Source organism: Ursus arctos, unplaced genomic scaffold, assembly GCF_023065955.2.
Source record: "Ursus arctos isolate Adak ecotype North America unplaced genomic scaffold, UrsArc2.0 scaffold_26, whole genome shotgun sequence".
Lineage (NCBI taxonomy): Eukaryota > Metazoa > Chordata > Mammalia > Carnivora > Ursidae > Ursus > Ursus arctos.
Genome location: NW_026622941.1, coordinates 4,597,390 through 4,610,860, shown reverse-complemented (window position 1 = coordinate 4,610,860; position 13,471 = coordinate 4,597,390). Strand labels below are relative to the sequence as shown.

The window sequence follows — 13,471 nt, the reverse complement described above, 5'->3', positions numbered from 1 at the left end:
TAGGTGATCAGAAGCACTTCCAGATGCAAAGCATTGCTAAAACTATTTAGGGCAGATTACTAAGGAAAGAAATGACCTGAGGATCATTTGCTCCATGTTTATTAGCTCGGTCTCTACTATATTTATATATGTTTATGTATAAGTTTGGGTTTTCCATCAATACATGAAATGGAGGGAAGCTGGTACAGTATTTATTTGATGAGCCTTGGTTTCTTCTCCCACTGGAGATCACACCCTCCAGGATGCCCAGCCATGTGCCAACCAGGCATCACCTGAGTGATTAGATTAGCAGCCATGTCAACAAACCTTTACATATCATACAGTGTGTCAAGCCCGGGGTGAGAGGCAGGGAAACCAAGTCCTGAGAGAATTATAGAAGTTAATCATAGCACAGGAGAGCACATCGTAGGAACCAAATTATGGCCGAGCAAGAACTTAGTTATTCAGAAGGAGGTGTCCCAGAAGTCAATCACAGGAGGCTCCATTGGGGGAGTGGAGCTTGAAGACTGGGGAAGGATAGGCATAAGGTGCAAATCATAATTGGTTGGTTTCTAATGGAGGAATTTCAGGCAAGCCCCAAGGGAGGCATTTTCAGGAATTAGCATCTCTTCCTAAGAATCTACCTCATTGAAATAAGTGCCCAGAGCCACACAACTGTTAGAATTCGTCACATGGATAACATGTCCTCTAATTAGGCACAGGATGAGCTCTTGAGGATGTCCTTTCTGCCTCCCAGAACCTCTCACAGGCCTAGGACAGGGCTCAGTGCACCACCTCACCCCAACCCCACTCCCATGGGGAGCAGAATCAGGGGAGGAACAGCAGCTCACTTATCTGCCCTAAGATGACATGTGAGCCACCAAGAACAGCAGGTTCAGCTGCCCAGGCCCTCCTGGGCCAGGACCCCCAGAACAAACACAAGGCCCAATCTTCCTCCCCTGCAGGTCCCAAGCCTAATGCTTTTATGTGGACAGCAATTCTTGGAGGGTCAAACCCTGAGTCTCCCAGAGGTGAATGAGCCAAACCTCTGAGTCTCGAATTAACTGAAGGACCCCTCCTTCACTCTCTGCCTCCACGTGGAATTGCAAAGGAACCACCAGAAACAAAGTCAACATTTCCAGAAATAAAGAAAGACCTGGTTTAAAGTCTATACGGCATGGTAGTTAGGGATGAAGCCCCTGGGCCGCAAACATGAAGGTTTCATTCCTAGCCCTGACACTTACTAGCTTGTGACCTTGTGCACAAAAGAAGCAAGGAATGAAAGTTGATCTGGATTCTTAAGATCTCACATCCTCACGTATAACCCGGGGACAAATAATCTTGTATTCCTCAAGTTCATTATAATGAATTTGTATTATTTTGTAAGTAGGTGGGTGGGTGGCTTACGGGACAATGTGCCTCTTTAAAAAAGGAATATATTGCATGGTGCACTGGGTGTTATACACAACTAATGAATCATCGAGCCTTACATCGAAAACCGGGGATGTACTGTATGGTGACTGACATAATATAATAAAAAATCATTATTAAATAAAAAAAAATAAAAAAAAATAAAAAAGGAATATATGAAATCAAAACAGAAACAACAAGAATAAATATTAAAATAATACAAATTTGGTTTGTCTAAAAACAAACACACAGATAATTATAATTGGGGACAAAATAGTAATACCAACTTCATAAGGTTGACCTGAGGAATAAATGAGCCAATCATGTAAAATCCTGGAACAACACCCAGCATGTTACAAGCACTCAAAAAAAAAAAAAAAAAAAAAAAAGGAAAGAAGTGCTGGCTATTATTTTTAAATACTCTTCTGGCAGTAACAGTGTTACCATTTTGTCACTGGGAGGGTTTACAGAAGCATCTAATCAAAAGGGGAGCTTTGAGACTTATTTCGAAAATGCATTTGCAAAGCAAGCAAGGCTTTGTTCCTTTTTTCAGTATTTCTTCATACTGTAAGGGGATGATAGAAATATTTTCTTCATAGGGTTCTTAGGAGGATTAAATGAAATGATACGTATAATGTGCTTAGAACAGTGCCTGACACTGCGTAAGCACCCAATTAATGAGTAAGCATTCCCCAATCTGGGTGGCTGGAGAAAATGCTGGAGGTGAGGGGGGTGGAGGTTTTCTGGCTGTAGGGAAGCTCTGTTCTGTTCTACAAGGAACATAAATCTTCCCTGCTATGGTACAAGCCAAGAATTTAGACACAAGAATTTCCCAAGAATCAATCAGGATGGCAGACCTGGGCCAGGTTTCCAAGGAAGCTTACTGTGTTTCTTCCCCTGGAGGTGCTCATTGATCTAGGACCTAAGGGTTCATGTTCAGGCTTCCCTGAAGACCAGACATCATGGGCTCTGGAAGGTCTTCTCATCCTCAGGACTTGAGTTGCAAAGCATCTGAGCTCCTAGAGCAGGGACCTAGAACAGAGACATCTGGTCCACCTGGATCACCTGGGTTTAGGGTCGAGAAGACACAGGTGCTGGACCATAAAACAAAGAAACCCTAAGCCCCTCCTTGCTCTCTGGCCAAGAAACACACAGACATATGTTTCCAACTACTCACCTGCTGCAGGCCTGGCCCTGACCCTCTCCCAGAGAGGCTCACGGGAGGGAGGGCCAGGGACCTTGGGCCACTGGGAAAACCCCCTTAATGATAGTAGACAGTTGAACACATTACGCTGCCTCAGAAAGCAGTGAAGTAACAGCAGGGCCGAGCTCAGCATGGTTTACCTCATGGATCCCGAAGTGGGCGTAGGAGTCGAAGTAATAATCTCTCGAGGTCATCTCCTCTGGGTTCAGCAGCTTGGACATCTTGCCCCGTCCTGGGCAGCTGGGTTGAGTGGACACATGATGGACACATTGCACAGGCTTGGGTGGGACGATGGGCTGAGGGGGCTGCGGGGGGGGACTGCTCACCTGAGGGGAAGAGAAGGGGCCCAGTGTCAACAGCAGCAATGAGGTACTGCCCTCTGAGATGCCGCCCCTCCTTCCTTCCCCTTCCTGATCTCCAAGGCTCCAGCTGCCGCAGCAGCAACTCCTAAGGGGCAGATGGACCGGCTCTCTGACAGGCCAACTGAGGGCTGTGATTGGTGGAGAGGAGCCATGCTACTGAGGAGCCAAAAAAGACCTCAAATTAACCCAATTCCATCACTAGTCAGGTGACCTGAGCCAATCTAGGCCTCAGTTTCCAGATCTGCTAAATGAGGACAAAAATACATTCCTTCGGAGGCGAATAGTGAACACTCAGTAGAGGGAGTGACGTGTAGCATCATATAGCCTGGTGGCCGGAGGATAGACTTCAGAGCCAGTCTGCTAAAACTGGAACCCCAGTTCTGCCACTGATGAGCTATGCGCCCGACCTCGAGCAAATCATTAACCTCTTAGTGCCTTGGTTTCCCCATCCCTCAAATGGGAATAAAATGATCCCCACGTCCTGGAGTCGCCCTGAGGATCAGGTAGCTGGTATTTGTGACGTGCTTATAAAAGGGCTTAGCACATGATCGGTATTTGTAAAACTGAATCCCACTGCACCCTTAGGAAGATCAAGTCCCTGGGCTTCTCTCCAGCAGGCAGCTCTTGTCCCCCAAAAGGTAGGTCTCTCAGGTTCTGGGGCCTCACACCTGTTGTATTCCCTCCTCTTTTCTGCGAACCTTACTCTGAACTTTGGCAGAAGTTTATTCTGAACTGCGAATGACCACGCTGACGGTGGCCTCCTGCCCGAGCATGACCAAGCATGCTCTTTCTGGTTTCTCAACCCCACTATGCAGCCCCACTCTACACCCCACTGCTGCTGCCAGTCACTGGTCAGCACCTCCTTCTTCACAGGCTAAGGGGAGGAGGGAGAAGGAGAGGAAGTTCAGGGAGTTTTGGGGCCCAAATGTTTGGCTTGACTGCAGACACAAAGTCATCCTAGTAGAAGAAACTTCCCTCCCTGGAGCATAGGAATCCAGGTGTACACAGCACAGTAAAGGCCTCAAAGCAGGGCAGAAGTTTAAAATATAGAGAAGCAGGATTATCCTGTAGTTGGTCCTCTGGGACTCCTGGATCCCATCCTGCCTCTAGTAAAATTAAAAATAGATATTGAGAGGCAGGTGGTACGGTGTAAAGCATAAATCCTGGGGCCACACTGCCCGGCTTTAAAACACAGCTCTGCTGCTTAGTGGCTGACAAATGACCTTTGGAAGTCGTTTGTCATCATGTGCCTCAGTCTCTTCCACCATGAAATAGACATCATGATAAAACCCATCTGAGAGAGTAGTCAGGAAGTTTGGGTGAGTCCATATATGTGAAGTGCTTAGAACAGTGCCTGACAATAGTAAGCTCTAATATTATTATTACCATTATCATTATTATTCAGATTACATAAACATGTCTCTGTTTCATGCCTCAATTTTCTCATTTGTGAGCTGAATCATCTCAGATTTATTAATCTCCTTCCCAACAAGGGAAATAGGGAGGCCCTAGGACAGAGCTAGATCAAGAAACCCAAGTGACTCCATCTCTCCATTGTGCTGTGTGTACAACCCCCAGACTGCCCTGTGTCCTGGGCTGGAGGAGAGTGAGCTCAGGGGAGTGTGATGGTCCCATTTTCCTGGTGTATCTAGGCTACAGCCTCTGGGAAATAAGCAGACTTCCCAGTTTAGCAACATCAGATTTGAGGTCGGCGAGATCCCGGCTGGCTGGCAGAGGCAATCGGGGCTGCCTCATTAGAATGCAGCAGGTGTGCCCACCCTCAGCTTGGGATGTTGGTCACGGTCTCTGGGAGGCTAAAAATAGACTGTGTCAATTGCATACTCCCGTGCTGGCTGCAGAGTCACCTCTAAAGCTAAAGAAGGCTCCGTGCATGAAGCTGACCCCAATCTTGACTCTATTTAAATATATTAAAGAGAGAAAAAGTCCTAGCTGGTCCAGGCAGCATGCGTGGTCAGGGTCACAGGAGCCTCCTGCACCCCTTAGCTGCCGTTCAACTTGATTCCAAGGTCCTCTTTCCTGTGAAGTCCCTGAGATCCTTTCCTCAGCTGCCAACTTACAAAGTGTCTACCACATACCATACATTGCATTCATGAGGCAAAGGGATGAGCGAATTTGGGGGGCCATTTGCCTGGATAACCACAGGTCAAACCAAGAGGACAAAAAGGTGACTGTGGCCCAGGCCCTGATCCCAAAGACTGTCATCCTGGCTCAGCCTCTTGCAGAGGGGACTTGTACTCTGTCCATTAGCTGATAGATGTGTCCTGTCCCTGGAGGCTAGGAGTTGGGTGGGAAACAGCAGTGGCCTGTGATCCCCAGGCATTCAGCTACCTGGGGTGTTGTTTTTCATTCCATAAATACCTACTGAATATCAGCTGTGGCGAGGCACTGTTCAGGTTCTGTGTAAGAACAGAGATGTAAAAGAAGAGTGCCCTCAAAGGACTCTGCTTTCTGGAAGGAATGTAAGACCTTAGAGGGCTCCATTAGATGATGGAACAGGATTTATTTTATAAGAGAAGCTCAAGCAAATTGTTTTGGGAGTTTCAAAGAGAGAAAAGAATTGGAAAAGCTTGGGATAGCTGGCAGTTGGGTAGGTGGGGGGATTTCTGAATGGGTTTTGGTAGGTGGTAATGGTGGAGGGAATTCCAGGAAGAGAGGATGTCCAGAGCAAAAAGGTAAAGAGGTGGGAAAGCTGTGAGCTTGTTTGAGGAGCTACTTGGCCAAGATAATGGGAGATTCCACTGAAAGGAAATTAAGGCCAGGCTAAGAGGTTGTAATTAAGTACGAGACAATGGGGAGTTGTTGGTGGTTTGCTACCAGAGAGTTCCATGGTTGAGCTGTACTTTAGAAAGATTAATGTGGTGGCGGTGTGCAGGAGGGGCAAGGAGGAGAAATGACAAGTCAAGGGACTGGGCTATAGAAGAAAGGCATGAACTTATGAGACCATTTTCAAAGTCCGGTCAAGAAATAATGAGAACTGGAATCCATCAAAATCCTAGAGGAGAACATAGGCAGCAACCTCTATGACATTGGCCACACACCTTTTTCATGACACATCTCCAAAGGCAAGAGAAACAAAAGACAACATGAACTTGTGGGACTTTATCAAGATAAAAAGCTTCTGCACAGCCAAGGAAACAGTCAAAAAAACTAAGAGGCAGCCCACGGAATGGGAGAAGATATTTGCAAATGACAGTACAGATAGAAGACTGGTATCCAAGATCTACAAAGAACTTCTCAAACTCAATACGCGAGTAACAAATAGACAAATCATAAAATGGGCAGAAGATATGAACAGACACTTTTCCAATGAAGACATACAAATGGGTAACAGACACATGAAAAAATGTTCAAAATCACTAGCCATCAGGGAAATTCAAATCAAAACCACATTGAGATACCACCTTATGCCAGTTAGAATGGCAAAAATTGACAAGGCAAGAAACAACAAATGTTGGAGAGGATGTGGAGAAAGGGGATCCCTCCTACATTGTTGGTGGGAATGCAAGTTGGTACGGCCACTCTGGAAAACAGTGTGGAGGTCCCTTAAAAAATTAAAAATTGAGCTACCCTATGACCCAGCCATTGCACTACTGGGTATTTACCCCAAAGGTACAGATGTAGTGAAGAGAAGGGCCATATGCACCCCAATGTTCATAGCAGCATTGTCCACAATAGCTAAATCGTGGAAGGAGCCGAGATGCCCTTCAACAGATGACTGGATTAAGAAGATGTGGTCCATATATACAGCTATCAAAAAGAACGATTTCTCAACATTTGCTGCAACATGGATGGCACTGGAGGAGATAATGCTAAGTGAAATAAGTCAAGCAGAGAAAGACAATTATCATATGGTTTCTCTCAACTATGGAACATAAGAACTAGGAAGATTGGTAGGAGAAGAAAGGGATAAAGAAAGGGGGGTAATCAGAAGGGGGAATGAAGCATGAGAGACTACGGACTCTGAGAAACAAACTGAGGGCTTCAGAGGGGAGGGGGGTGGGGGAATGGGATAGGCTGTTGATGGGTAGTAAGGAGGGCACGTATTGCATGGTGCACTGGGTGTTATACGCAACTAATGAATCATCGAACTTTACGTCAAGAAACAGGGATGTACTGAATGGTGAATAACATAATATAATAAAAAATATTATTACAAACAAAAAAAATAAATAAATTCAATGAACCAAAAAAAAAAAAAAAAAAGAAAAGAAAAGAAAAGAAAAGAAAAGAAATAATGAGAACTGAAACTACCATTGTGTTAGAGGGCCTGCCTGCCAGGGAAAGGGCAGAAATCGAATCTCCACAGAGATTGACTATGGGTTGGCAAGTGATGGGATATAGAGGAAAAGAGAAACATTGGAACCCAAGATGACTTCAACAATTCAAGCCTGGGTGACCAGGAAGACAGTGGTGACATTTATAGGAAAAAAACAAGTCAGCGGGAAGAGCAGGTGGGGCAAGGGGGGGGGGCAATAATGAATTTCCACTTGGATTTGTGAAGTTTAAACGCCATTGAGTCGTATAAGAAAAGAGTCTAGCTAGCAGAGAGTAGTGCAGTCCTAGTCAATAAACATAGAATTGAAAGACAAATTATAAACTGAGAAGTACGTTTCTAACATAGATGGATGAAAGTGAATACCCTTAATATGTAGAGAGCTCTTATAAACCAGTAAGAGGAAAACCAGCATCCCTTATTTAGTTTTGGACAAAGGATCTTTATGGTCAATTCACATGAAAATAAACACAAATGGCAAATGAAGATGAGGCAAAAATATTTAGCCTCCCTAGACACCAGATAACTTCAAATTAAAACAAAAAGTTATCATTTTTAATTATTAAATAAGCTTGACTCCTCCCACAGCTATGATAACACTACATTTGTAAAGGCTATAGAAAAAGAGGTGCCTTTACATAGTTCTAGAGAGGATTTTTCTGGAAGGCAGCTTGATAAAAATGCATTAAAAGTCTTTAAAAGCACCAATCCTTAAACCTAGTAATTACTTCTTTTGGAATTCGTCCTGAGGGAAGAATCATGGCAGACAACACAAAAATAGGAGTCAACCTAGAGGTTCCACGAAATAGAACTGACTACATAAACTGTGCTACATCCACACAACAGAATGCTATACATCCGCTTACAATGTTGTGGCAGAGTGTTTAATAAAAGAAATATGATCACGATAAGCTGTGGGTTGAGGAGAACAAGTGGGAGAAGAATAGACAGTGTGATCACATTTTTAAAATTAAAACCTATTCATGCCTGTGTTAAGAGGGGAGACTCAAGAAAGTCACCAGCATTGGCGGCGATTATGACAAGGTGTTGGATGGTAAACAGTTAATTCTTTCCTTTCCTATGCTTGTTGATACTTTCTAAAATGCATGCCATTAACATGTACTACTTTCGAAAAGAGCAAAGTGTAATAATATTGGCAAAAAAAAAGAAATGTGATCCCAGACCTCTGAAAAGAAGCCAAGGCTGGCACTCTGGATGGAAACCATCTGCTCAGAGAGGGGCCAAGGGGCTCCACTGGGAAAGACCCACCAGGGAAGGAGGTAGAGGGGAACGAAGCTGGGCCAGGGAGAGAAGGCAGAAGCTTCCTTCTCTGAGGACCTTGGAGGCACCAGGGGACCTGGGGGAGAGGCTTAGGGAGGATGTGTCCTCATCCCTCCAGTTCTGTGACTGCCCCTCCTCTGAGGATGTGTGATACAAGCACTGCACTCTAGTAGCCACTCAACGGCACCAAAGCAAAGACAATCTCTATCTATCCTCACTTATCCAGAAGGACGTCATGCTAGGAAGCTGTGCAATCACTTCTAGAGCTGAAGAAATCTCCATGCATGAACTGACCCCAACCTTGACTCTATTTAAAGGTATTAAGAAGAGAAAAAGTCCCAGCTGGTCCAGGCAAGATACCTAACCAGGATCACAAGGGCTTCCTGCACCCCTTAGCTCTGAGTCCAAGGTTCCCTTTTTCACAGGGTTCCTGAGATTTTTTCCTCAGTTGCCAACTTACAAAATGTCTACCATGCAGCATACATTGCATTCATAAGGCAAACAGGTGAATGCATTGGAGGGGGGCATTCACATCAATAGCCACAGATCAAACCATGAGGACAAAGAGGTGACTGTGGCCCAGGCCATGATCCCAAAGGCTGTCATCCTGGCTCAGCCTCTTGCAGAGGGGACTTGTACTCTGCCCATTAGCTGATAGGTGTGCCCTGCACCAGGAGGCCGGGAGTGGGGTGGAAAACAGCAGTGGCCCGTGATCCCTAGGCATTCAGCTATCTGGGATGTTGCTTTTTATTCCATAAATACCTACTGAATATTATCGGTGGCAAGGCACTGTGCAGGTTCTGTGGAAGAACAGAGGTGTACACAAACCCTCTAGGTCCCTATATGGGCATATACGAACCAGTATAGGAATCCAGATATTTCTGTGGAAGCTATCAATGTTGGTTAGGCCACAATGGAAGGTCCTTTGGAGGGGATCTGAAAACCCAGTCTTTGGCACATCTGCTTACCCTCCATGGCCCTGGAAAGACTTGAACAATGTAGGGAATGTGTCTTGGAGGATGATGGTGGGTTCATCTGGGAAGTCAAGAAGCTCTGACTCCTCCATAGGCCAACCAGAGGCTCTGGGTGAAGGCAGCCTTCAAACTTCAACTTATCTTGTATATTTTGGCCGAGAGGGCTGACAACGGTTGGGAATCACAGTGGGAGTTGGAGGCCAGACTGACTCCCAAACTCAGCTCCTCAGTCTCCCCACAGCTGTGGCTATCACAGCTCCAATTTCCTCCCTGTGCCCAAGTTCCTTCCCACTAGACATTTTAACCCCTCTAGTGCTGCAGAATGAGACCTGTGTTCAAATTACTCTCAAGTTCCATCCTTGATGCAGTGGGATGCTTGGTGCTGCAATGCATACAGACAGCCCTGCCTTGCTCTCCCACCTCCTCCCAAAAGCCTCAGGCTCAGGGCACTACTATTTTCAGAATAGCATGTTGCCTGCTTTCCTGATCTTTTGAGACTCACCTGTCACTGTCAGGATTTATGACTTTGTCTTCTACTCTTAGTGCCAACTGCTGATTGGGACTCTTTGGACACTGTGACCTGCCTCCAGGCCTGGTCTTTCCCAAGGCATCTTTAGCAGTTTTTCTTCCAGTAAATCATCTATGATCTTCCTAGTCCACCCCATTCTGCTGGGGTGAATGGGCCCAGGTCCCACTAAATGCTGAGATAAGATAAAGGGTTGTGGAAACATCAAAGCTGGAGGAAACACCAAAACTGGAGACCAAAAGGAGGATGGCTTCCTGAAGAAGTGGTATTTGAGCTGGTCCTTAAAGGGTGGGGAAGGGGCAGGGGTGGGGGTTTCAGGGAGACCATTTTCTTTTTAACCTAACTCACTTCCATCTGAAAATAAGGGTAAATAATAGGTCATGATAATGATGACGGTTGATCCCTAACACTAGGCACTGTTCTAAGCACTTTAAAAACACTGGGTGTTATACGCAAGTAATGAATCATGGAACTTTGCATCAAAAACTAGAGATGTACTATATGGTGACTAACATAATATAATAAAAAATATTATTAAAAAATTTTTAAAAAAATAAAAACACCATCTCATAAAATCCTCATAATAACTCAATGAGGGACTGAAATTTGTAGACAAAGAAACTGATGCTCAAAAAATGCAGTCAGAGGTCACAAGTAATGGAGCCAGAACCTAAACTGATGTCTGTTGGACACCAAAGTCATGCTCTTGACGTTGATGCTCTGGTTAGCTCAGTTCAGTCACACCAAGCTTACCTGAGATACCACGAGGAGCACGGTGCTCAGAAACAGGTGGCAAAGCTAGCCTAGACAGGAAGCCCAGTCCTGGGTGGAGAAAAAGGGTCAACAGGCAATGACTAAAAAGAAGAAAATGCCTCAGTGAAGGTAGGCAGAGGTAGGTACCTCTCCAAGGTAATTGAGTTCAAAAGGGACCAAAGAGTAAGCTCCACTTTATAGAAGGAGGAACTGAAGGCCACATTAGAAAAGGAATGTGTTTAGGGTCACACAGGCAAATCCAGAACTGGAACCTCTAAGAAAATAGAGGAGTGGTGGGGGAGAGGCGAAAGAGGTCTTAAGGAAGGAGAGTGGAGGTGAAGAAGATATGAAGGGGGAAGATAGGCAGGAGGGGACAGAGAGAAGCCATCACTTTCTGCACCAGGCAGCTGAAGTTAACCCAAGCCCATTGGGCTATAAATGGCTCTTACTGGCACCAGCCCAAGCTGTAAAAACGATTTTCCTGAGAACAAGAGGCTCCACTGGAGGAGCCAAATCCTGCTCTGTTTTCCAAATGTCAAGAGAGCTTTTTCTAACCTGAGTCGTCTGTCCTCAGCAGCAGCCTGCTTAGCTTGAGGTCCTATGGAGGGGACAGAAAGGGGACTGCAAGGGTGTGTCATGGCAAGGTGGGCAAAGGAGAGTGTGGGAGGAGGGGTGACCCTCCCGCCAGGTCTCACCACATCTTTTTCCCCAGATGCCTTTGTCTCTCTCACACCTTCTTCTAGCCCATGCTCACATCTGGCCCCTGCCCCAGGGTCACGCTCAGACTCTCATCACACCCTTTCTTCATCTTGATGTTTACTCATAAGACTGTGATCTTGTGGTCCATGTAGTTGATAATCACCCAGCATGTGTCTGCCTTTAGATAGGGACCAGAGCTTTACCTGAAAGGAGAAAATTCTAACGGTAGAATGTCAGGCAACAGCGCTCTGTTGGGCATGTGGACCTCTCCTATTGTCCAAGATCACATAAAAAATATATAGCTTTCATGTCTGCCTTTGGCCAAAACAACCCTGGTTCCACCCTCATATCTACTCTTCCGCAGCCATGTTTCCTATCATCTAAGCTGAAGATGAGTCCCAGCAAAGCAATGTCGAAGTCAGCCTCCCTACAAAAAAGTGCTGTGCTAGACTACATAGCGCCAGCTCATGGTTTCTCAACCTGGGAGTCAGAAACCTGCAAGTCTGGGGGATAGGGAGATGATCTAGATGTTGCTGGTCCCACAAGACTGTGTTGTCTTCCTGTACCTGGCCTCCAGGGCACCTTGGCCTGTACTATTTGTCAACAGTCACCCTCATGTCCCTCACTAGAGTTGGCCCTTTAAAGCCATAGACTCTCTCTAGACCCCCCCTGGGGCAAGGCCAAGCACTGATGCATGTCACAGAGTGTCAGCTGCTGTCACCCACTGGGATCATCCTGTTTTACAATGTCCCTGACTATGACTGGCACCTTAGCAGAACCCATCTTCAGATGCTTTATTACTTTAGACTCAAGTTCCCTCCAAGGCTGTCCTCCCTTGAATCCTCTTCCCTCAGGTCCTACCACCCACTATTCTCAGGCCCCACTTTTCTACTGGGGAATGCTTTGCACTGGGGAATGTTGCCAGGAGGCCTGCCAGGACACTTGCCTGAGCCAGGGTTTACCGAGGGGTCTAAGACAACGGTTTTCAATGTCTAGTCCCCAGACCACCAGCATCAGCATCTCCTGAGAGCTTGTAAGAAATGCAAATTCTTAGCCTTTACCAGAAACCACTGAATCATAATCTCTGTGGTAGGGTTTAGCAATCTGTTCCAACAAGCATCCATGTGGTTCTGATGTATCACAGAGTTTGAGCTCCACTGGTCTAGAGTTACATTTTTCCGCGTTGTATTCCACAAAATAGATATTCCTAGAAAAGGGGTTCCATGGTCAAGTAAGTTTGGACAAATAAGCTAAAGAGATTTCTTTTCATTTTTTCCCCCAGCTTTCTTGAAGTATAACTGACATATAACGTGTAAGTTTAAGGTACAACATAATGATTTGATATATGTACATACTGAAAAATGTAAAGAGATTTCTTAATTGCAATACTTTTAAACCTCTAATTTGTTAAAACAAATTGTGACTCTCCAAGAGGGAGTTACGGTGTCTATTGCTACCAACTTATGGCTGTGACATCCTTTTTTTTTTTTTTTTCTGAGAGCTCTATAAACATCTCTAGAAATTAATGTTCTGAGGAAACCATCTGGGGGACTCTGATTTAGGACAGTGTTTCTCTATTAAAATCTGCCTTAACCACCTTGGGATTGGTCTTAGGCCACACCCCAGACTGATGGAGTCAGAGACTGTGGGGGTGAGACCCAACAAGCTGCACATTTATCAAGCTCCCCTACTGATGCCTATGAAATCCTGGTCCAGACAGAGCCGAGGACAGCTACCTGCCTTCTCCATTACTCTCTGACCCCTAATGCAGTCCCCAGGGCCAGCCTGGCATTGCCTTGGTGCTACTGTGATACCCCGGACAATGTCCGAGCCGGGCCAAGGACACCTGGACCAGAGGCAGCAGCAGTTCACAGAAATCACCTTCGCTCCCACAGAGAAAGAGCTGGGATTGAGTGTAGCTGTGCCACCTTTAGGCCTTTGGGCCAGTCCCTAACTTGCTGTCATTACCAGGGCCATGATGTGCCTCAA

At 45.7% G+C, this 13,471-nt stretch overlaps 1 protein-coding gene across 1 annotated transcript in view; it reads right to left on the bottom strand.

The window, feature by feature from the left end:
- Positions 1-13,471, bottom strand: part of PRMT8 (protein arginine methyltransferase 8) — a 90,814-nt gene that overhangs the window by 48,264 nt on the left and 29,079 nt on the right. Inside the window, exon 2 of the mRNA XM_044385389.3 lies at positions 2,734-2,919. Coding sequence (XP_044241324.1) covers positions 2,734-2,919 — 186 coding nt within the window. The remainder of the gene's footprint in view (positions 1-2,733; positions 2,920-13,471) is intronic.